General features: G+C 50.9%; 8 protein-coding genes across 8 annotated transcripts; 2 read left to right on the forward strand and 6 right to left on the reverse strand.

Moving 5' to 3' along the window:
* The first annotated feature begins 1,417 nt into the window (after positions 1 to 1,417).
* EDD37DRAFT_205732 (uncharacterized protein) lies at positions 1,418 to 2,515 on the forward strand. The gene has a single exon (XM_062810227.1). The coding sequence runs from the start codon at positions 1,617 to 1,619 to the stop codon at positions 2,217 to 2,219; it is 603 nt and encodes a 200-aa protein (XP_062665606.1). The 5' UTR covers positions 1,418 to 1,616; the 3' UTR covers positions 2,220 to 2,515.
* Positions 2,516 to 2,811: 296 nt separating this feature from the next.
* EDD37DRAFT_570810 (ADP-ribose pyrophosphatase) lies at positions 2,812 to 3,483 on the reverse strand (the record flags this gene model as incomplete). The annotated part of the gene is made up of 3 exons (XM_062814299.1): positions 2,812 to 2,882; positions 2,967 to 3,086; positions 3,126 to 3,483. The coding sequence occupies 3 exons, from the start codon at positions 3,481 to 3,483 to the stop codon at positions 2,812 to 2,814; spliced, it is 549 nt and encodes a 182-aa protein (XP_062665607.1).
* Positions 3,484 to 4,440: 957 nt separating this feature from the next.
* Positions 4,441 to 6,461, reverse strand: EDD37DRAFT_570818 (carboxylesterase type B; the record flags this gene model as incomplete). The annotated part of the gene is made up of 5 exons (XM_062814301.1): positions 4,441 to 4,950; positions 5,001 to 5,561; positions 5,606 to 5,833; positions 5,878 to 6,211; positions 6,259 to 6,461. The coding sequence occupies 5 exons, from the start codon at positions 6,459 to 6,461 to the stop codon at positions 4,441 to 4,443; spliced, it is 1,836 nt and encodes a 611-aa protein (XP_062665608.1).
* Positions 6,462 to 6,961: 500 nt separating this feature from the next.
* On the reverse strand, positions 6,962 to 8,228 carry EDD37DRAFT_643035 (B-cell receptor-associated protein 31-like-domain-containing protein). The gene is made up of 4 exons (XM_062817404.1): positions 7,999 to 8,228; positions 7,804 to 7,938; positions 7,652 to 7,755; positions 6,962 to 7,601 (listed from the first exon to the last, which is right to left on the reverse strand). Exons 1-4 carry the CDS (start codon positions 8,017 to 8,019, stop codon positions 7,217 to 7,219), a joined length of 645 nt encoding a protein of 214 aa, XP_062665609.1. The 5' UTR covers positions 8,020 to 8,228; the 3' UTR covers positions 6,962 to 7,216.
* A 708-nt stretch (positions 8,229 to 8,936) lies between these two features.
* EDD37DRAFT_654611 (uncharacterized protein) lies at positions 8,937 to 10,655 on the reverse strand (the record flags this gene model as incomplete). Its single annotated transcript, XM_062818695.1, has 1 exon — positions 8,937 to 10,655. One exon carries the CDS (start codon positions 10,653 to 10,655, stop codon positions 8,937 to 8,939), a length of 1,719 nt encoding a protein of 572 aa, XP_062665610.1.
* Positions 10,656 to 11,995: 1,340 nt separating this feature from the next.
* On the reverse strand, positions 11,996 to 14,620 carry EDD37DRAFT_613760 (uncharacterized protein; the record flags this gene model as incomplete). Its single annotated transcript, XM_062815479.1, has 7 exons — positions 11,996 to 12,719; positions 12,775 to 12,858; positions 12,905 to 13,026; positions 13,075 to 13,308; positions 13,365 to 13,434; positions 13,492 to 14,258; positions 14,306 to 14,620. 7 exons carry the CDS (start codon positions 14,618 to 14,620, stop codon positions 11,996 to 11,998), a joined length of 2,316 nt encoding a protein of 771 aa, XP_062665611.1.
* A 1,481-nt stretch (positions 14,621 to 16,101) lies between these two features.
* On the reverse strand, positions 16,102 to 17,492 carry EDD37DRAFT_654613 (uncharacterized protein; the record flags this gene model as incomplete). The annotated part of the gene is made up of 3 exons (XM_062818696.1): positions 16,102 to 16,539; positions 16,617 to 17,021; positions 17,085 to 17,492. The coding sequence occupies 3 exons, from the start codon at positions 17,490 to 17,492 to the stop codon at positions 16,102 to 16,104; spliced, it is 1,251 nt and encodes a 416-aa protein (XP_062665612.1).
* A 1,591-nt stretch (positions 17,493 to 19,083) lies between these two features.
* EDD37DRAFT_205901 (alpha,alpha-trehalose-phosphate synthase) lies at positions 19,084 to 21,033 on the forward strand. The gene is made up of 3 exons (XM_062810229.1): positions 19,084 to 19,553; positions 19,604 to 19,976; positions 20,031 to 21,033. The coding sequence occupies exons 1-3, from the start codon at positions 19,226 to 19,228 to the stop codon at positions 20,902 to 20,904; spliced, it is 1,575 nt and encodes a 524-aa protein (XP_062665613.1). The 5' UTR covers positions 19,084 to 19,225; the 3' UTR covers positions 20,905 to 21,033.
* The last annotated feature ends 233 nt before the right edge of the window (positions 21,034 to 21,266 follow it).

Raw genomic sequence — 21,266 nt, forward strand, 5'->3', positions numbered from 1 at the left:
TAGAGGCTGAGGCTTGCAGATTGAGGTGAATTTCGAGTCTATATCAAAGGAGCGGACATGTACGTCAAAATGAGCAGCAACAAAGAGTCTTCCGAGGTGTCGTTCCACCGTTGAAACAATATATTAAAGGAAAAGACATTGATATTTGATTTGGGTTGGAGGAAAGCAACGGGTCAGTGTAATAGTCTCGGACAACGGACTGGGGCGCGGCGGCGGGCGGCGAGAGGAAGATTGAGGGAAATGGCCAGCGAGGGCAAGTCGACATGTGCCTACTGTCACGGTAGGGGTCCGATGAAGAACGCCCAGCAAAGTCCCGCTGATAAGGACTTTGGGCGACCAATGAGGGACACAGAATAACCAAGAGAGGTTTTCTGGTTGTGGTTTAGGCGCCGATTAGCTTTTGGTCCAGAGGGAACTTGCCACCAGTAGCCGGAATGGGAGTTGAGAATGGGCTGCATGTAACGGCCGAAGAAATTCAAGGGCTAAGCTTAACTTATGGCTCTGACACCCTTTATTGTTGACGTTATAAGAATGCCTGGTGTGCCCGCAAATGACACCCTGCACGGAGTACGAGGCTACAAAGACAGCTCTTTCCTACGCCTTTTCTGCTGTGCATATTGGCTGGTTTCCTCCTCGGCATGCTCCGGTACGAATCACAATAGTCATTGTTTTTCTGATATACGGTCCCGTTATGCCGGCAGATGTTGTTTGAACATGGCCATTCCTTGCTCCCTGTCTGAGGTACTTATGTAACCCCCTTGCGCTTCAGTACCGACTGGTCGGATTCTGATCGGTCCGGACAACAAATGAGATGTTGTACCGTGTAAAGATTCTTGGTGATACTGCTCTTTCGCTCCCTTCTTTCCTCCCTCAAGATGTATGCTTCGGTGGATCCGAAGCTCGAGGATCGTTCTATCAAAGAAGTTTGGCTCGTGATCATCGAACATGAACGCATGGGGACCAAACAGGGGAAATCATCGATGGTTGCGACGATCCACGTTGGCACGTAATAAAAAGCGACCATGCCCCATATATGATGTGCATCATGCAGCAAGGTACCGAGAAACCACCTGGAAGCGACAGCAATTAAAAGCGGAGTATCTCTGGCAGACGTTGGGCTGCTGTGTAACGTTGTTCTGCAGCTCGATTGGGTCTCAAACTGGCTGCCTGGGGATTTCTGAAAGTTTGCATCACGCTTCTCACTACGGTCGAGTCGCATAGCTGGCTTTTAGCCATTCCATGTACATTTCTTGTGCTCTGATATTTCGACAATTTGCTTTATAAGAGTGCGATGTCCATCCACTTCTGGAGCGGGAGCAGCCGTCCCGGAAAACGTCCATTTTCATAACCGAGTTTTCTAACCGAATATATCGATTATTGTTCATTGAACCTATCGACCCCTCTACGAGCTACCTGATCCACTCTCATCTACCGTACTTGAAGGCTTCGTAACACCCCTTCTCCTCTCACATGCCACCTCTCTGATGTGGACATTCCTCGGCGGATGAGGGAAGATCAATTCTTCAACCGCAATTCCCCTGAATGATCGCCCAATCTTGATATCACCGATAGGAGGCCTAGATACGATCGTCCGTCGGTCGGGAAGGGTGAAAGCGATGAGCAGCGACAACAAGCGTCCTCATCCACATTTCAGACTTCCACTTGAACATCACGATCATCCATGGACCATGCGAGGATATCGAGAAGACCTAGCAAAATCACCAGAGTCACCTCATGAAGATCCTCTGGGTGAGGTTGCGTACCACCGAGCATTCGCAAAGGTAGCGGCAGAGGATCCTGGTCGCGTGCCATGTCCCTCTTTCTATCCTAAATCTCCGACGGCAAGGGCATACACAGAATGGAAAGACAGTGTTCTGTTCTCACCTAGGCCAACCAATGGACAATCTCAACCCGGGCAACAGCCAAACACGCCAACGTCTGATCACCCGGCCGTTCACCAAACCCTTCCTTTGCCAAGGTACAACGATGAAGCTCCTTTCCAACACCACAAAGTCAATGGCAACGGCGGCCCCTATTCCAAACCCAGTTCTGGATCCAGCACGCCTTCGCTAAGAAGAGGATCTCAAGTATCGCCCACAGAAATCCGGACAATCGCTGGACAAGATGTGCCAATGACCGACGCACCAACGACAGGTATACCAATGACGATGGAACCTAGGCTACATGCACCAACGGGTCCGACAAGGATGTTGCGATAACGTTAGTGAGGTCTCAAGTGCTATCCGGCCACAAACGTTGGTTCCTTGGCGACGGGAGGGGCATCCATGATGAGTTACGATACACCCTTTTATTGTTTTATACTCAAACCATTGGCAACCATGGTTCTTCACATAGTGCAAAGCAGGGATATATGAGGGACGAAAAGACGAGGCGGCACCTGATTCAACAGTGTTATATGACCATACCTCGAAACAGAAGACGGTACGGCGAAAGTACAGAGAATATAATGCTTGCTATCCAGGACTGCGAAGAGTTGATGGGGAAATCTGATACACCATATGCGGCATTCTAGACTGCTTGGGCTGCTGTTCTTGAGCTCTCCGAGAACACAATATTAGTCAGAGCAAATTGATCGACGAGACTTCCTCCGTTGTGGTCCTTAAGCCCAAGCCCATCCCGCTGCGTTTAAGTCTTGCTCCCATACAGCCAACCCTCGCGAGGCCAGCTACAACCTCGTCTCGTGTTGTTGCGAACACGCCATTGCACCGCCAGTCCAGCCTCTCTGTCAAGACCCCGCGATTGCTTCTGGTACACACGATGGCATAGCAAACCTCACGCCGTGCATCGCATTCATTCTGTCCAAGGAACAACATCAGGCCGCTGCTCAAACAAATCCACCATCGGCGAGAACAAACGCCTCCCTCCGAGTTCTTCGAGCTCCGGAGTTTTCTTACGCTTCCGAGTAGTCCCTTCCTTCCTAACGATCTCGCGGCCCACGTCCATACCCCTTTGAAGTCCCGCCCAGTGCCCCAGACTCCCCCAATCTACCCACTCCCACCCAGCACACTTATCCGGCTCCATGACCTTCGCTTCCGGCATTATTTTCAGGATATCGTCGGCCACTGCTTTCGGCAAGTGTTTCAAGTCTTCATATCCAATTACACGTGCCGTCATGAAGACCGTGACATAGTGCTTCTCCCCGGCCTTTCCCTCACCAGGCATGACATCGTTCGTTGCGGTAAGAAACTCGATCTGGTGGATTTTCAGTCCCGTCTCCTCGAGGACTTCGCGGGCTGCGCATTCTTCGAACGTCTCGCCAAACTCCAAGTGGCCTCCTGGTAGGGCCCAAGTGCCGGATCCATGAGAGCCGAGGCGTTCGCCCATTAGGAATTTCCACCCTTTCAGCCGCCCAGGCCTGGAGCGTGGATTGGAGGGGCGTGAGGCGGGGTGTGGGTGGACGATGAAGACGCCGACACCGACTCTCGGGACGGCGGAAGCTAGGAGTTTGGGGTCCTGTGGCATGATGCTGGTAAGACTGGCGAAAGTGTATTGGGTGATTGTCAAGGTAAGAGGGTTTGATGAAGAAACCCGAATTCCAGGTGGGACCAAGTAGAAAAGCTGCTGGAGAATGTCCTATTTTGCGGTTTCGTAGCCTCTCCTGTTTCCGCTTCCCGTCGTTAAAGTCGTAACTCCTGGTTGCTCGTTTGCTTCCGGTGACAAGACTTGCTGGAGATGTGCTGAAGGGGATGCCTTGGTACGACCTCGTCTGTGCACCCTTCGAGTGATGGAGAGACGTCGATTGACCACTTGTGACTATGAGATGCTGATGCCAACACTGGGTTTGTCAGAGCCTTCTGCAGTGAAGAGAAAACTTCGTGTAGTTCCAAACAATTTGATCACTCAGATGGCTAGGATTTTAGTACGAGTTCAGGGGCATCATTTTTGACCTTGGATCGTGACACTTCACTGCCTTTTTGAATGTGCTAGCCCTCAGCTTTCAAGGCTGTACAAATAATTGCCTACCAAGGCATTGGCAGTAGCGAAGGCTTAATCAGAAAGGATACAGGTTGCACTTGTACTCGTGCAAGATTGACATTACTGGCGTGCGAAGCCACAGGATGGGCAGCCTCAAGGCGGGCGCGGATGCAACATGACTAAGCAAGGCTGATTTGGACTCAAGTCACCCCCGGGTCATACCTACAGCAGCGAAAGAGCAGTACACGGGAGTATCTATGGGTTTACATCCGACAATTCGAATTAATCACTACTACATACTATCACAATGCTATAGGAGGGGTGGAATGGCTACTTGGCAGCCTCAGACACTCCAAAAGATTTGCCGTTGCGGCGGAATAACGATAATAAACGTGAACGAGAATGCTATGGCGGGTGCAATAGCAAAAGAAAGTCCTGCACTGCAACACATGCTTCGTATCTCGTATCTTCGGTCATACGGTGCTCCGCTAGCCAGCACCACGTTCATTCAGGCACTATGGCTGCAAGGCTTCTCCACATGTCACATCGATATCCTCGGCCTGCCTCCCAAGTGTATGCATTCACCAAGGTGATGTCGTTGACCAAGCCGGGTTCACCATATTCTGTCAAGTTAGCATGAATGTACGATAGGTTGAATGGAAACGATGTCCCTCCTGTAATGTTCAAGTCCATCTGATAGGGTGAGTAAATTGTGAACGGAGGCCACTCGGACGCTGCGTTGGTCTGGGTACTATTGGACGACGCTCCGTTGGCTACACTGCTTGGGATAGATGGATTGTCTTGCGTGATGAAGCTGCCCCAGATTTGCATCGCGGCGTTGACGAAATCGGGACTTTGGTTTGGAGTTGCTGGTCCGAAGTATGCGGTAAGATCTGACCCATGAACTGCAATAGGCACCGAGTATTGGTATTTGTACGAGGTACGACCAAAGTCGCTGTACGCTTCCGCCATCCAGTATGACGGACACACGAACGTGGTCTCCGAGTAGATGGCCTGTCAAAAGTCAGTCACGACGCTGCCACACCAAATTGTTTCGTTCTTACAAATGCACGCTGTTGTTGACCAGTTGCAACACTGCTTTGATTGATGAAGCTAGGGTCACTCGTGCCAGTCGTAGCGAACAGCGGCGCGTTTGGATCTGTCGATGCATTCGAACTCGGGTAGTAGAGCAGGACCTTGGCAATGTCATCGTTCGTGAAAAGGGGAAACGTCAACTGTAGCCAGGCAACAAGGTCGTCCTCGGTCGTGATATTGGGCTGAGTATAGGCCGGGCCCTCGAGTGCGTTGTTGCTGACAAGAAGATTCAACCCGTTCAATTCTTTGCGTAAGAGCTGCCGACTCGGAAGATCTTGAACGAAGACACCGTCCGTCACAGGAAGGAAACACCAAGTGCCGTATTTTCCCGACTCAGACAATGTCGCACTGGCATTTTGCAACGTGCTAGTATCTTTGCTGACGAGACAGTCGAAGATTGTGCCTGGGTGAGCGCCGTATGGTAGTGTTGGCGCACATCCTACCATAGTCGCGAAGGCATAGTACGCCTGTGATGGTTGCCAATCCTTGTATCCGTATTGCATCGGCAAGTAAGGTGAGGATGCTATGGTCTGGCGGAATTAGCTACTGAGTCCAGATCTTCAGACACACATACATTTCTGAACAATGACTGGCCCTGCGAACCACCATAAGCCATGTCTTGGAGCATGACCGAGCCAGCTCCTGCGGATTGACCGGAGATTGTCACATGACTGGGATCACCCCCAAAGAGATGAATGTAGTTCTGCACCCATTGGAGCGCGAAGTGCTGATCCAACAGGCCAGCATTGACAACTCCATTCCGAAAGACTTCATCTCCAGCAAGGAAGCCAAATGCTCCAAGCTAGGCTAGTCAGCATTCAGTCGAACAGGGAGTGATGTGCTTACCCGATATTGAATGCTAACTCCGACGAAGGAATCATTGTTAGCATTTATGATGGCCGAGAGATCTTGTTGACCATTGCCACGGCCATACCCTCCACCATGGATGTAGAAAAGGACAGGCAAGCCAGAAGCATTTGCTGGGGCGTACACATTCAAGAATAGGCAGTCTTCACTTGCTCCAGTTCCGTTGTATGGGACCAATGTGTTAGTTGTGTCCTGGCCTTGAGGACAAATGGGGCCGAACTGGTTAGCTTGAATCACCGAACCGTTGTTTGTCGCTGGACTTTTCGGAGCCTGCCATCTGCTGGAACCCGTGGGAGGTGCTGCATAACGAATGCTAAACCTCACTGTTAGCACAACATTATGCCAATGTCAAGCACCTACCCTTTCCACAGGTTCAGACCTGTAGTAGCATTGTTGTAGCCTTGATAGATTCCATAGCCTAAATTGACCTCTAGAGAAGAGGCATTGCTGTTGCTGCTCAATTGTCGACCTCGCAGGAATGGTGCATATGGACGTGGATCGGATTGAACAGAGGCGACACAGCACGCAAGAAGTAGGGTCAATACCGTGAGAATAGAATCCATCTTCCCAGATGAACTTTTCGACATTGCAGCATGGGCTGGATTGACAGGAAGGATGGCATGAAGAGAAGACTCACCTTCAGGTAAACAACAGCGGCATCGGCTTTGCTCGCTTGTGTCACCGCCCTCGTACGGCCACCTGCGGACCATTGCAAGAGCTACAGGTTTGCATTACTCCAAGCAAGGACTCATGATATTAGCCGAGGGACAAATCGAGTGGTCCCATCGCTTGGTGATGAGATGAAAGAAGAACAAGACGCGAACAATGTCGTTCACGTCATTGGCTCCCCACATTTGCGGGCTTGACCTTCAGTTACTCCTCGTCGCCAAAAAAGCCACCCACAACAGGGATGTACGGTGTGCATGGATGAGGCTCGTTTCTCTAGCTTGTATCGCCTCCGCATAGCAGAATGTCGCGTGTGGGACATGTTGCGGGACAGCTATCAGACAAGACATCTAGAGCATGCTTATATGTTCACTTTAGGCGAGCATGGGAAACAGAATAAAAACACACAACCAAATCTATTCTCATCTTCGCATTTACACGATGAATCAGACATTCATCCGCCTGACTCCGGTCAAAAGCCACGGTCGTTCACTCGACCAGAATCCTTGCCATCAGTGTTCTTTTTAGACCCCCAAAATATGCTTCCAGAAAGTAGTCACCGTCATTAGGTACGACCTTGACTCAGTTCTGCACCCTAGCTTCCAAAAGCCTAATCTCTGCATGTTTTGTCGTTGTTAAGTCATGCATGCTCTTAGTTGCTCTTCTTCTCACCAGTGCTGGGGTTTGTCTGGTTGTACTTGACGCTCAATTGGTCATACTCTCTCTGCAAGCCCTCAGATTGGCTCTTCATGGCTTCCACTTGCTTGTCTTTCTTCTCGAGTTGCTTCTTGAGTTCGCCAATCTGGTCTGCACGATAACGTCCTGAAAGCTTCTCTCCTTCCTTTCCGCCGGCCTGCGAATCCCCCTCATACATCTTGACCTTCTCTTCCAGACGGAGGACATCGAGGATCATGCCGTAGGTGCGGTTGAGAATCAGGGAGAGGAAGAGGGTGAAACCGGTCAAGTACATGTTGCGTTGCGAGTAGAACTTGCGAGCTTGAACCTCCATACGGTCGGAACCGATGGCAGCTGCTCTCCTATCTTATTGTTAGCTGGGTGGACTGCCGCTGAAAGGATAGCGTCATACCCTGCACCGGAGCTGTCGTTCATGAGAGATGCCATCTCAACCTGAACACGGTAGACACGGTTGACACTGTCAAGGAACAGAATGAGGATGAAAATGAAGGTGATCTAAACAGTTTAGTTCAGTTGTTCCTCGTGAAGCGGACTTTCGCTGACCTTCATTCCATATTGTAATTTTGCAACCAGTGGACTTTCGGATATGAAGTTGAACATCTTGCGCTTGATGGTGAAAGGCATAGGGACGATGAGGCCTACAAAAAGCGCCATCTCTGCCACCAGAAGGACGAAGACCTATTCGGGAGCATCAGCGTTGGTCATCTAGAGCAAGCAGCTGCACGTGAGAAAACTGACCAAACTATAGTAGAGCGTCATGGTTGCGGGTGTGTGATATCAATCAGTCTTGGATATTGAGCAGGTAAGAAGTTTTATGCGAGCAAAAGAACTCGCTCGGAACAAATGATCTGGTTAATGATGGTCAAAGGTGGAAAGGAAGAGGAAGAATTGGCCAGATTTAAAGAGGCTCCTCCAAGGCAGGCAGGCAGGGACAGTGTGGAACAAACACTTCACCTGCTTTGCTTCGCCAATTACGTCACTCCGCAACCAACGTCAGTGGTCAATTAACGCGGCTGACTGACGCTTTCACTGCAAGAATTCACTGTTGCTTTTCCATGATTTGAAACCTCAAACTGAGACGGTACGTCTGTATTGGCATTTCTGCATATACAAAAGTCTGTATACCAATCCACCATCATACGTTCAAGCGTGCTATCGGAACTATCTTTTTGTACCTGACAATTCTGAATCATGCTGCTCACATCCCAAATGACCGTACCCCTTCCAAGGTACTGCTCTGGTCCCATGCTTATTATAACCAAGGATCATATAGCCATGACATCCTGAGACATTCAGGAGCTGCCAAATTCGGCAAGCAGGTTGAGACAGTTGCTCATAGCACAAGCACTAACAAGATGATTTCAATCCCAAATTCATGTCCAACACGGTCTGGTCTGGTCTGGTCAGCGATTTTTCCCACCAGGAGCTCAGTCAATTGCTATTGCCGCAACCTCTTTCGCGCTCGCGATCCCTTCTTTCAGGTGGACTTTGACTTCTTGTCGCATTCGTCGACGACCATTGCAGTGCATCGTCCAGCCCGTTTTGGCTCTTTGCAAGATCGATCTTCTTTTTCAAAAACGAACTCTGTTTGGCGCGGATTTTGTCCTCTGACCATCATGCCGTGGCACGCATGTACCTGCGCTTTGGCTGTCGCTACCCTCCGCTCGCTGACAGCTCTAAGTGTAGCTGTTACATCGTCGTTGTTTCGGACTTGGGGCCACAGGGGATGGCGATGACTTCCGTTTGTTTGAATCAGCACGCCCTCCGTAGTTGTCAGATGTTTGTGCTGCTCGGTCCCAGTCTGGCGGCGGCGGCGGCGGGGGCATCGGGCCCCCTAGTTGTCTACGCGGCGCCACCTGAACAGGGGGTTGTGCTGGTAGTGGTGGAGAATGAGCTCTCGGCTGCATCACCACTGGATCATTCTGGAGATGGCCACGCCCACTGCCACGCCCGCGGCGATGGCGACGGCCACGTCTGCCCCGATGCGAAACCTCCGCCGAAGCCCGATGTGATGTGGGGGCCTTTGCAGGAGTAGCTGAAAGCTGCCCAGGTGGGTGCTGCTCAGGCTTAGCAGCAAGCGCAGAGGGCAGCTCTCGGTCAGCTCGCAATGGATGGGAGTTATCGATTGTTCGAAGCTCCATGCCCATGCTGGCGAACAACAACGCAGCGTAATCCGGTCTTCCGCCTGTCTCCGAGCGGTCCGGCCTTGTCGTGCTTCGTGACTCTTTGTTAACATTTGCAGCAGTTTCTGCGACGTGGTATCGGCGGTCACTGCTACCTCTCACAACTGCTTCGGACTGCTCTGATTGACTATCGCGGTCCATGACATCAGGCGAGGTCCTCAGCGCAGAGGAAGCATCCGGTCCGTTTGTGTGGCTGGTTTGCTCTGGGAAATCTCCTTCGAATCTGTCATCAGTGTTGCCCACTTGCACTTCAGGCGAGGTCCGGCTGATCGCCGGTACAGATTGCTGGACGCCAATATCACGTTGACTTGGTGCTTTTGGCAGCATGTACGAAAATCTTTGACTAGGAAGCGTCTCCCAAGAACGAGCTGGTTTCGTTTCTTCCACACGCTGATCTTGGGAGAGCTTGTCTGACTCCACTCGCTGACTTCCGTCGTCAACATTTCTCCTTAGATGGTCGACTGGAGCAATCTGGCTCGCATCGTCGCGGTTGTGGTTGTGTTGTTGGATCAGACGTTCAGGCTGGCTCGGAAGACGATCAAAGTCCTCATGAAGTCGATCCCGCCGGCTTTCCGCCATCGACATATCGTAGCTGTGCTGCTCGAGAGGTATTCGGTCCGTGGCTCTGACCAGCTGAACCGTCTCCAACTGGTTTTGCAGGTGGTTGTAGTCATTCAGAAGCCGATCGTATGCGATTTGTCGGTCCTCCAGACGACGGCGCAGGGTGCGTATTTCATTCCGGCATTCCAATGTGCATCCCTGTGGCCTCATTTCGCCCCGAACATCATACTGCATGGCTATGCCTGGTGTGGTGTCGCGCAAAGATCCATAAGAACCCCTTGATATGTTTGCACTTTCATGTGAGCCTTGCAAAGGGTGGTCCGGATGCAGCCGATTGGACAACGCGAGTGAGCCAGCACCAGAGGCTGAAGAAGAATTGGTCAACCCTGTAGAAGAAATGCTCGATTGGAACCCGGGACGATATAAAGTATCCGGCTTGGAAGGCATCGTCTCCGAGGCGATCAGAGACTCTGTCGTCTTGTTGTAATCAACCCTGGAGGTTGTAGACGATTGAGGAAGCCCCCAGTGCTGGGTGTGCTTTGCCAATCCCAGAGGGCCTCCGTTCTGAATCTCCCGAGAGGACAACACCCTCCCTTCCGCAGTGTGGTCCGTCAAAGCCTGGCGCTTATGTGAACCGGATATGAAAACCATATTTATGGTGTAAAATAAAGGGAACCCCGAACAGGGGACTTGCACGGATGCCTAGGCGAACCAGGGACTACCATATTGCAAAGAGCGAAAAAGCCTGAATGAGTTAGGGTTTGACGCCGTCGAAGTCGGACCCTTGGCCTGTGGCCAGGGTCGAGGAGGAAGCGGAGGAGTAACAAGAGGAAAGTGGTCAGCGACATAGATTCTCTCGAGGGTCGACAAGGGGATTGAGTGAAGCTGTCCTAGACTGAGCGCCGTTTGTCGGTTTCAGTCTCATCTCATATGGGGCCAATTACCCACGAGCTGCACCAGCGAAGCAGGGCTTAAAAGAGGCTTCTGAACAATATGCAGAACCTGTAGGGGGGCTTCTCACCTTGACAAGAAACAATGATGAGCGTGTTCGAGCAGGAAAGGTATTGAGATGAAAGTTGGTTCGGAGTAGAAGAGTCGTAAGTGAGAGTAGAGAACCATATAGACTGCGCAGCGCCGCAGCCTGCGTGACTTGAGGGTGTGGCAGAAAGTCCCGCACAACAATCGAATTCACTTACTCCGAGCTTCTGGCTCCCTGGCCAAATCAATTTGCATGATGCGCTTCTTCACCCATCGTACTTGTCGACTCTTCACTTGTAGTGACTCGCGCCATTGATGAAAGGTCCGTCTCATTCGCTCACAACATGCTCACTAACAACAACAGCCTGATTGAGATATCCTACAAGCCCATGACAGATATTGCATGACAAAGCAATAGGGTTTTTGAGCTCATCGCTTGATGCCGCTCCGTCGTCGATCCTCGACAGTCCTAACACAGCACAGGACTTCTCCTCAAGTCGACATTGCCAAAGGCATGACCTCGCTTCCCTGTCGTAGCACGATCCCAACAACGAATCCCTGTCACAAGATCTTCACAAGACCTTTGTGGAAATCAGCAACATTGTCTGACCTAGCAGCGTCTGGACAATCATTCCTCAATATCTTGATCACCCGGACACCAAATGTCCATTCCAGTATGCGGGACCGATTGCCACAAAAGCTGGTTGAATAAGGAGAGGAAGGTCCGTGAAGTCTTTCAAGCAAGAGCAAGGATTGTCACCAACTTGATTGATATATCAACGTTGCGTGGAACCGGTACCACGAGACAGCGATGACAAGCGGCCGTGTGGTAGTCGGTTTGACTTTTTCCAGGAATGGCGTCTTCTGACTGTGGCCAACAACCGAACCGACCGAGGCTAGACTGGTGCAGACCGTTCTTGATGCTTTCATTATCCTAGGGATAATGGATATATAGTCCTGGCAAGCTCCGAGATGTTAGTGCTTTAATCTAGTAACGGTATCCTGTCATGGTGTTACCCATATTGAGAATTTGAGTTCGCCTTTCCTGGGTCGCCCATCTGTTGTCCAGGGTCGAAGGGTTCTGTGGCCCAGAAGTTCTGCATATAGGGCTTATAGTGTTCGAAGCCAGAGTCTATGGATCCTTGTCCCGAGCGTGAACTTGATTTACTGACAAAGGAGTAAGCCGACGCATCATTTGGTAGAGTGGCTGGCCATCCGATATATGTCGGGTCCACAATCGTTCGTGGGGGGTAAAAGTTCGCAGCGGCAGCCTGTGAAACTTCGTTGTTGAGATTGAGAGGAATAGAGGAGTCTGGCCCGGCCAGGACCTGGTATGGTGAGGATGGTGGAAGGGAGTACATCACCGGCACATTCGGTGATGTCTGCCACAGAGTAGAGGTGGGAGTAGTGGTAGATATGCTCTGATTCCTCCAGGAGGACGGTGCAGGTGGCCAGGGTGGCGTTCGAAATAGTTCGCGTCCGTCGCTTTGGTGGCTCATGCGAGCAGATTTGGCCTCTTCATAGCTGTCAATCAAGGCTCGAAAATATTTTAGTACTTTATCAAATTGCGCAGCCACATCATTGAATGGTGCACAAGATGACAGTATATTCAGGTTCGCCTCCAGGCCCTGAGTTTCTGGACTGTGGCTCCCACTGGGCTTTAAGCTGTAGCGTGGAGACGTCGATTGTACCGAAAGACTCAAGGCCAGCACTAGTCCAGCATGGTACACAAGGGTCCTGGAAGAGTTTCCATCAGCCACGTGGTATCATCTGACACTAAGGGAATACTCACGTAATGAACCAAGACTGTTTGCAGAGGAATCCGCGATTCAGTATTATTGTGGATGCATGGCCGATCTGGACGGAAGCATCCACGCTGCACAAGACTTAGTAAGTCCCATTCGGCAGATGGAGTGACATACCATGCTTGCGAAAATAGTCTACTGTGCGGGGAATTCTGCTGCCGCCCCGTGGATAGCGACGTAAAAAGCTCCGGTTTGGTTAATATCATCACTGAGGCGAAGTAGAATGTTTCGAGGTAGAGCTGGTGGGGTCAGTGTCCGAGTACTGCCCATCATGAGCGCCAACTTACTGAGCCCACCGCGTTAGCTTGTGACGTTTGTGGGTCATTGTCATCCGGAAAGTAACGCAGATTCTGGGGTAGGTTGGATGCCCAGTCCTCGATGGCGTGGAAGAATACTTCTTGAGTATTGGCAGTCATTTTGCCGTCGCACAGACTTGTCAAAAACCGGGCGAGTAGCATACTTAATTTGGCAATGTTGAATTCGATGCTGTCGTTTGGGAGGGCAAATTCCTCAAGGGTCATCTGAATACATCAGCACCGAAATCTTCGTTTTTCACAGTTTTGTCCGGCATCCTTACCTGGACAAATGAGTCCTGCGTGGTGTCCTGGTTGATCTGCGGACACTTTCCGAGTGTGCTAGATAGCCACCTATAGGCGATCAGTAAATGTGAACCATTCATGGTAGGCGGAGAGTATTTTACGTACGTGTCGAAGGTGATCATGGCTCGCCAAACCTGTCTCCACCTCTCATACTCTTTAACCGACAAGCGTGGACAGCTTTCCCTGGCTCGGTCTAGCTTATGCACTTGAGCAAGGCGGATCGCACCACCAAGGGTCAGCCAACAAGTCTTGGGCTTCGAGTCCATGTAGTAAAGAACAGTAAGCATCATTGGAGCCACGACCCAGAGAGGAGCTATCTCGTCTGATTGCTCGAGGCACCACTGCAGGTACTGGCAGCCACTATCAAATAGTGTGTCGTAGCTTTCCTTAGGGGACCCTGTTGTGAATTTGCACCCAACAGCCAGTTGCAGCCACATGGAACATTTTGAAGAATGGCTGATGTCCTCGTTTGCATAGATCGAATCCAGAAGTCTCCACGACTCATCCTCGTTGAAAACTCGGAACAGCATATTCGGACCTTTCATCAACGTGGTCAACCATCCCGTGGCAACAGCTTTCTCTGGTAGTTGCTCTTCTAGAGAAATATAATTGGGTTGGTGCACACAGACGGTAAGGAATGGCGAAGTAGTCGGGTCGGACATTATGGAAACATTCTCTTGTAGGATTTGATCTTTGCTTTTATTGGACTTGTCCGCCCAGAGCGTTGCCAAACTGTCGACGAGGTAATGGGTAGAACTCTCCTTACAGGATCCAATCTCTAAAGGCCTAATCGGGGCCGATGAGGCGCTCGGTACTGGACTGATACCAAGGTCGGTGGTCTTGTTGGGCGAGGGCGTGAGATTCAAGGCTTCCTGCGAATAGTCAGCGCCAACAAAGATCCTAAGAATTGCAAACCCACTAGATCTCTGGATAGTATCGTATTCCGACCGGCAATCTCGGCATCAGAAGGAGAGTCGCTATCACTCCGGGTCTTGCCTGTTGTCGACGTTGTGACTGACGTTGTGGTGTTTGGGATACTTCTTGCGGGGCGGATAGCGGAGAGAGTGACCTTGTTGGCTGGGACGTCGGAGTACACGCACTCCACACGTCTCATCTGGCAGTAGTGGCATGACGGCTTTGTTCTGCTACATTTTTGGTGCCTGAGCTTGCACAAGTCGCAACTTTTGGATGACGATGCTTGTTGCTTCCAAGTAGACGGCTGCTTTGGCTGCATGGCAACACCCAGAGCAGATCAAAGATGGTGATTGTTAGTGAAGACGACTAGCTAGTGGTTTCATATCCATCCATATGACGAGATTAGATAGATTGGAATCCGACGAGGCCCACCCCGCGGAAAGTCATTTATTTTAGGGCAGGAGTCCTCGGAACCCAAGCCAAGGGTCGGCAGCTCCCTCCGGGGTGGCTGAATGCCATGGGGAGCCTCAGCAGGGTTAGGCTGCCCTTTAGGGGCCCAGGGGGCAAGGACTACGCAGGACGTACAACGGCGGATTCATACATGCTCCTGATGTCAATTTAAAGTTAAAGTCTAACCTAAGCACCTTAAGCGAAGTTGGGGAAACTCGTACCAGCAAATGACTGTCGGCAGTCATGCAGTCTGAGGGAACAAAGGTACTAAAGGCCAGTGACAGGTCTCCACCAGTAGATTCTCACATGTTTTCAGATCCCCAAGGCTTGGGAGGGGTATGAGAACGAGGACAGGGTACCTTGTCCCACATTCGTGTTGCCGGTGGTGGCAAGTGAGACTGAACGGTTAAATGTATAACGGTCAGGGACCAGAGAGTTTTCTGATCATGTCTCTAGGTGCATAAACTCTCGGTCGTCGGACGTTGACAAACATCGGGGTCGCCCTTTGAGATCGAAATATACGATTACTCCTCAGCGTCGGTCGTAGCCCGGAGGTTTCTCTCCAGCGCATGCTATTGGCTCAGCGCCATCTGATTGTCTCTACCCATGTAAGCTGTACATTTCCTTTCCCCATCCTTTATCATACAAAGCAAGGTGGAGCGCTGTTGTAAAATGCCCACTGATACCGGTGCTTTCTACCTCCACTTCATAAACTGCCGAATGGACTCCACGGTCAACCCACCTCCACCTCTATTCAAAGGCGTGGGCAACGTTCTTGGAATGATGGCCGTCAGCATGTGTTAGACATTTCAGATCCTCACACCCCAAAGGCTTTAGCGATCGTGCAGGTGTAACGCATTGACCCCCGTCCTTGTCCTTTCGTCGTCGAGATCATCGCTGTGTTACGTCAACAGGATCGTCCCCTGCATATCGACGATTCGGCTGGAGATGCAAGATCTTTATTGGAGTGACGTTTGCAGAGCTGCCTCTCGATCGCTTATTGTCGGTGCCGAAGTTTTAGAGTCTGCTTGGCAATGCTTTCCCTGTTATCACTGAACAAACTCCAACGGTTCTTTTGGGGCCGAGCATGCGGACAACGAGGCGAACGTGGTCCCTGTAATCGTGTGGATCTATCAAACACCCTAACTGCGGATGGCGTCCGTTTCGCTAGTGCCCGGCCTCTCAGGGGAGGGGATTTCGTCAAGAAACCAACGCCCGTCAATCAATATCCCTTCCGAGAAGACGCCGTGTCGGTTAAAATTGGATCCCATTCCTCCATTTGGCATTGATATCCTCCGACCTCGCCAGGTCGGAACTCTGCATGCAGACTCGATGGATGCAGCAAAGCCTCTAGGCAGCTTTGTCCAATCTCATTTCTCCCGACAACTCTGGCCAAGTCTCCAAGATGCTTTTGCCAGCACTCCAGTTTTGATAAACACAAATATGTTTTTCGAATTGTTCGCTTAGATGTCGTCGTCCGGTGACAGGATCAGTAACGATCGCCGGACCGAGCGCATCGTTCCAATTGCAGCTGTACTTGGATCTGATCAGGGGTGTGTGCCAGTCCTGTGGCCTCCTGACCAGGACATTCCGAACCGTTGGTATGGGGAGGAAATCTATCGCCACTGAATGAGGAAAACGCATTTGTGCTGTGGTTGGTCGCAGGATACCCGGGATGCCAGCAAAGGTATCCTCGTTTGGAAGGATTAACCATCTCATGAATCGAACTCTCATGAAGACCTCAGCTAATTGAACGTGCCAATCAACATCTTGGAGACCCCACGTCATCTGAGAAAAAGCCGTTAGCCGAAAAAAGGTGATTTGAAGAGAGGGGAGCAGAGCGCTCTCGACGTGACCAGACTTACCTCACATGCCCAGCCGGGTACATTCCATTCATCATCTGGTTGCCTCAGTCGGAACAGCAACTCCACATCAGTGAGGCCAGATCCCATGACTGACTCCAAAGAAACACCAGACTTGAGCAGATCGCGAGCTCCATCTCGGAAGCTTATAACCATTTCGTTGATCGGATCACCAGGACATATCAAGGGCAATGTGAATGCTCGCAATGAGCAATCCGAGCCTCGCATGAATGACCGATGCCCCCTGGTGCCGTTGATTTGCATCGTGTTTGTTTCTGAGAAGCGAAGCTTTTCATTCGGTTTTTCGTACGATAATGCTGGCATTTCAAAATTCGAAGTTTTGGGAGAATTGCTTGTCGGCGGAGAAGTGTTGCTGGCTAAGCTTGTCGGGGAGAAAGAAAATTGTGACTGCTCGAGGAGTCAGTCGGTGGCCGGATGAGATGACATGTTCCACGATATGGTTTCACCTACCTCAAACGTACTTGATGTGAATATCGAGTCAATATCTGTAGAAGAATGTGCTGAATCCGTGGAGTATTGTGCCATGTCACAATTACTGCTTTGGAGTTGGAGGGGGAATGCCTCATCGAAGAAGAAGTCCTCGTGAGTAGCCGGAGATGCAGAAGACCACTCTGAGTGCGAGCTGGAAGGCTCCCCAAGAAAGTCATACTGTGCTGTGGAAGCCGTACTGTCCGTTCGGGTCCGGGGACGTGGGCACGAGAGACATTTCAAGACCAATGTGATCATATCAGTCTCACTGATATCCTTCTTGGCCAATTCACCCCTCTCGTGCAAGGCTTGAATGTTGTTCTGAAGGGTTTTGGCCACATTTGGAGGCGAGTCATCATTTCTGATTGCCTCGACCAGCCTTTGCACCATGTCGGAGTCGTTCAACTTGATGCTGAGAAGCAGTCCTTTGAGAAGGAATTGCTGTTGCCGATGAGTTGTCGACGGTTCATAGATCTTTCTTCTCGCATCGAGCTTGAAGTCGAAGTGACAGTATCTACGACTCTTGCTGCAAGCTTGACAGGGGCCTGGTTGGCCTGTACACTGGGGTGATTTTGTCAGCAGCGGGGTTGGGTAACACTGTGGACGGCCTTCGAACCTTGATCCTTTTCTCCTTGCAAGACAGGCAAGCTTGGGCTGTTCTGGAGAAGGCTGGTGGGCGACTTCCCCTGGGCGAGGCTCGTTCCTTGTTTCGTTCCATTTGCAAAACAGACATGTCCTTGGGTCTCTTGTTACAACTATACGTGAGGGTTTTTGAAGGACAAGAAGTTCGATCTTTTGGGACCGAGCCTCATATGTACAAGCCATGTTTGGCAATACTTTGAGCCTAGCCCTGCAGCTGATCGCATAACTTTGCGAAACATTCGATCAGAGGTAGCTCCCTACCTAAGGTATCCGAGGTCGTCAACATCAGGTGTGTTGCAGGGACTACAGGGGTTTACGGTGGTTGTTTGGCCAGGGAATAGGCCGAGGAGTTCGAAAGACCAAACGACGACATATAGTACCCTTGAACTGTCATTTGCGGGGCCGGAGCTTTTACGGAGCTAGGAAATTCTCTCCATCGTCCTCGGAACGCAACTTCCCTTTTACGAAGACCCGCAACCCACATCCCTGTTGCAACATATAGAGTTTATGTCATCAAAGACGCCCAGACGACAAAACAGAAGGACAACACGATATACTGACAAGACACGCCACAGACCCCTAGGGATCTCTATGGCCAAGTTCCCCGCCTCCGCGCCAATGCGCGGAGAAATGCCTCCACCGCCCTCTTTCGATCATATCATTCCACCTATTCAACTGCCATTGTTCTCCTATCTTCTCCGAAGGTCAAGGCATGGCATCCGATATGACTCCTTTCGGAAGGATGCAGATATGATGTGCATGGAACTAACGCTGAAGAATGCCGCTATCGTAATGAAAATTCCCCACCAGTGCTACGCTCAATCCCTATCCCCAGTCGGGTAGTTCAACGGACAACGAGCCTCCTCTCCACGTGGATCTAAAGCTGACGTTGTCACGAGAGCCTCTCACTATTGGTACCAGTGCACTGGCCTGGTCAACGTCATTCACAAGGTATCCAAGCCCGCTGTTTTCCCGATTGTCGTCAGATTGTCGTCCCTGGACACACACACTCAGGACCCGTGGAGATGTGCTCAATGGTAAGCTTCACATGAAAAGCCCCGACACCAAATCCATTGCCGACAGTTTCAGACCCTGTTAGCTCCGCATGAAGCACGTAGGAAAGCCAGATTCGTTTGCGTTCGCCTCTGCGAGACAAGACAATAAGCGATTTCGCAGGAGTGTCGCATAGCGGCCAATTACAGTCCTATCAGCCCCCCAACATGACCACCTTTCAGGCAGGAGCTGCTACTGACGAGGCCAATTTGTTCAATGGGTCTTCTCCCCGTAAGCTACATGAAGGCCCCGACGAACAAGCAGTCTGATTGAGACCTGAAGGATGTACTGATATATAGGTCTCACCAAGTCCTAATTTGCTGGATGGTATACTCCTCGATACCAATACATTTACATTGATATTTGTTCCGTTCATCTCCAATAGCGCCTCGCCAAGTTCACGCACAGGCAACCTCGAACTTTGTGCCATGCAGACTCCCCCTCCCAGTCCGGATTCGTTCCTGGTCATGAGTCCACCGGCCGACCAGCGGCTGATCGTGGTCTCAAACAGGCTACCTGTCACCATCGAGAGAGACAGTGATGGCAAATATGGTTTCAAGGAATCTAGCGGAGGACTCGCTACAGGTATGAGTGGAGTCAAACGTGAGTCCGAAATGGTCTGGTACGGCTGGCCTGGGATGGAAATTCCTTCGGACGAGGAACCCAATATCACCCGGGCCCTACGCGAGGAACATAACGCTGTACCTATTCTCGTGGATGACGACCTAGCTGAATCCTATTACAACGGGTTTTCAAGTGAGGTTCTCTCGTCAACTCAAAACAACACGTCGCTAACTAAGTGACAGACTCCACCCTATGGCCATTACTCCATTACCAATCCAACGCCATTAAGTTCCGTCAAGACGAATGGAAGGCCTACCAGCAGGTCAATCAACGGTTTGCAGAGAAGCTGGCGACCGATATCCAGGACGGTGACTTTGTTTGGATCCACGACTATCATCTCATGCTCTTGCCTCGAATGCTTTCCGAAGCAGCCATGAAGCAGAGCAAAAGAATCACGATTGGCTTCTTCCTGCACACACCATTCCCCAGTGGAGACATGTTCAAAGTGCTCCCTGTTTGGGATCAGATCCTGGAAGGTCTCGTACGTTGCAAGACTATCGGCTTCCACACACAGACCTACGCCCAGAACTTCGCTCGCACTTGTTGCGATTACCTGTAAGCGAGACTGACTCTACCCTTTTGAGAGACTTGCAGCTGACGCTTAGGCAGGAACTACGAACAGTGTCCCACCGGCATAGAAAGATACGGGAATGTCATCAACCTCGGTATCTACCCAATCGGGATAGACGTGCCCAAATTTATCGACCATATGGAGAACAAGTCGAGACAAGAGCAGGTTAGAGACATGCGGAGAAGCTACAATGTCTGTAAATTGATCATTGGGGTCGATCGCCTCGACTACACGAAAGGCATACCTCAAAAGATCACGGCAATGGAGCATTTCTTGGACACCAATCCCCATCTCGTCGGGCAAGTCAGTATGATCCAGGTCGCTGTCCCCAGCAGGCAAAGTGTCCAAGACTACAAGGACCTTGCGACAGATCTCCACCTTCAGGTCGAAGCCTTGAACAGGAAATACGGGTCCAACGACTACAAGCCTGTCCATCTTCTCCACCAGAGCGTACCGTTCGACCAGCTAATCACCATGTACGCTGCGTCAGATATCTGCTTTGTATCCTCGATTCGTGACGGCATGAACCTCGTCTCGTACGAGTACGTCGCCACCCAACGTGAGCGCAAGGGCGTTCTCCTCCTTTCCGAGTTCGCCGGTGCAGCCGAGCAATTGACGGGAAGCGTCCTGTTCAACCCCTGGGACACAGACGGCACAGTGGAGGCCTTGCGTCGCGCCGTCACTATGGGCGCAAGCGAGCGCAGCGCCAACCAGAAGAAGTCTGAGGACTATGTCCTTCGGAACTCGAGTTCAGCGTGGGGCAAATCCTTCGTGTCGGACCTCAAGTCGATGAGCGGCAAGTCTGTGAAAAACGGTCCCAACGTTCGAGACTTTGGTGTGGAAGGCGATATGAAGAAGGGCAGAGTCCCCAAATCCAATCGACCTCCCATTTTCAGCACACTTACCATTTGAACACCCTTGGCACGTCGCTCGCTATATTCTAGAATAGTTTAGACGCATGCAGAGGGCGCAACGGAATACTACACACTAATAAACACACTACATATCACGGTCATGATCATCTTACCCCAGTCTGATGTACGAAGTTCAGCAGTCATACTGTTCTGGGCCTTTTTGGCCCCAGACGAGCGCAAAGGATCAGCGACGAACGGGACTTCATGTACATGGGCATTTCTTAATCATGACTTGCCGATGTCCATTCCTGGTTGTTGCTCAGAGAACTCCCTAACGAATTCTGAGCAACACCTCGTATGGAATTTATTCCCGGGCAAAACACCACATTCTCAGTGTGGCACTAGTGTTCACGGGTCATT

The sequence above is a fragment of the Exophiala viscosa genome (genome assembly GCF_022695815.1).
Source record: "Exophiala viscosa unplaced genomic scaffold EDD37scaffold_16, whole genome shotgun sequence".
Lineage (NCBI taxonomy): Eukaryota > Fungi > Ascomycota > Eurotiomycetes > Chaetothyriales > Herpotrichiellaceae > Exophiala > Exophiala viscosa.

What these genes read in the sequence shown, in the direction of transcription:
- EDD37DRAFT_205732 (XM_062810227.1), top strand. Translation starts at nt 1,617, where the DNA reads ATGAGCAGCGACAACAAGCGTCCTCATCCACATTTCAGACTTCCACTT.
- EDD37DRAFT_643035 (XM_062817404.1), bottom strand. Translation starts at nt 8,019, where the DNA reads ATGACGCTCTACTATAGTTTG. An exon ending in TGACGCTCTACTATAGTTTG is followed by an intron (nt 7,939 to 7,998) that starts GTCAGTTTTCTC and finishes GCTCCCGAATAG; the next exon opens with GTCTTCGTCCTTCTGGTGGC. An exon ending in AATTACAATATGGAATGAAG is followed by an intron (nt 7,756 to 7,803) that starts GTCAGCGAAAGT and finishes TAAACTGTTTAG; the next exon opens with ATCACCTTCATTTTCATCCT.
- EDD37DRAFT_205901 (XM_062810229.1), top strand. Translation starts at nt 19,226, where the DNA reads ATGCAGACTCCCCCTCCCAGTCCGGATTCGTTCCTGGTCATGAGTCCA. An exon ending in CTATTACAACGGGTTTTCAA is followed by an intron (nt 19,554 to 19,603) that starts GTGAGGTTCTCT and finishes ACTAAGTGACAG; the next exon opens with ACTCCACCCTATGGCCATTA. An exon ending in CGCACTTGTTGCGATTACCT is followed by an intron (nt 19,977 to 20,030) that starts GTAAGCGAGACT and finishes ACGCTTAGGCAG; the next exon opens with GAACTACGAACAGTGTCCCA.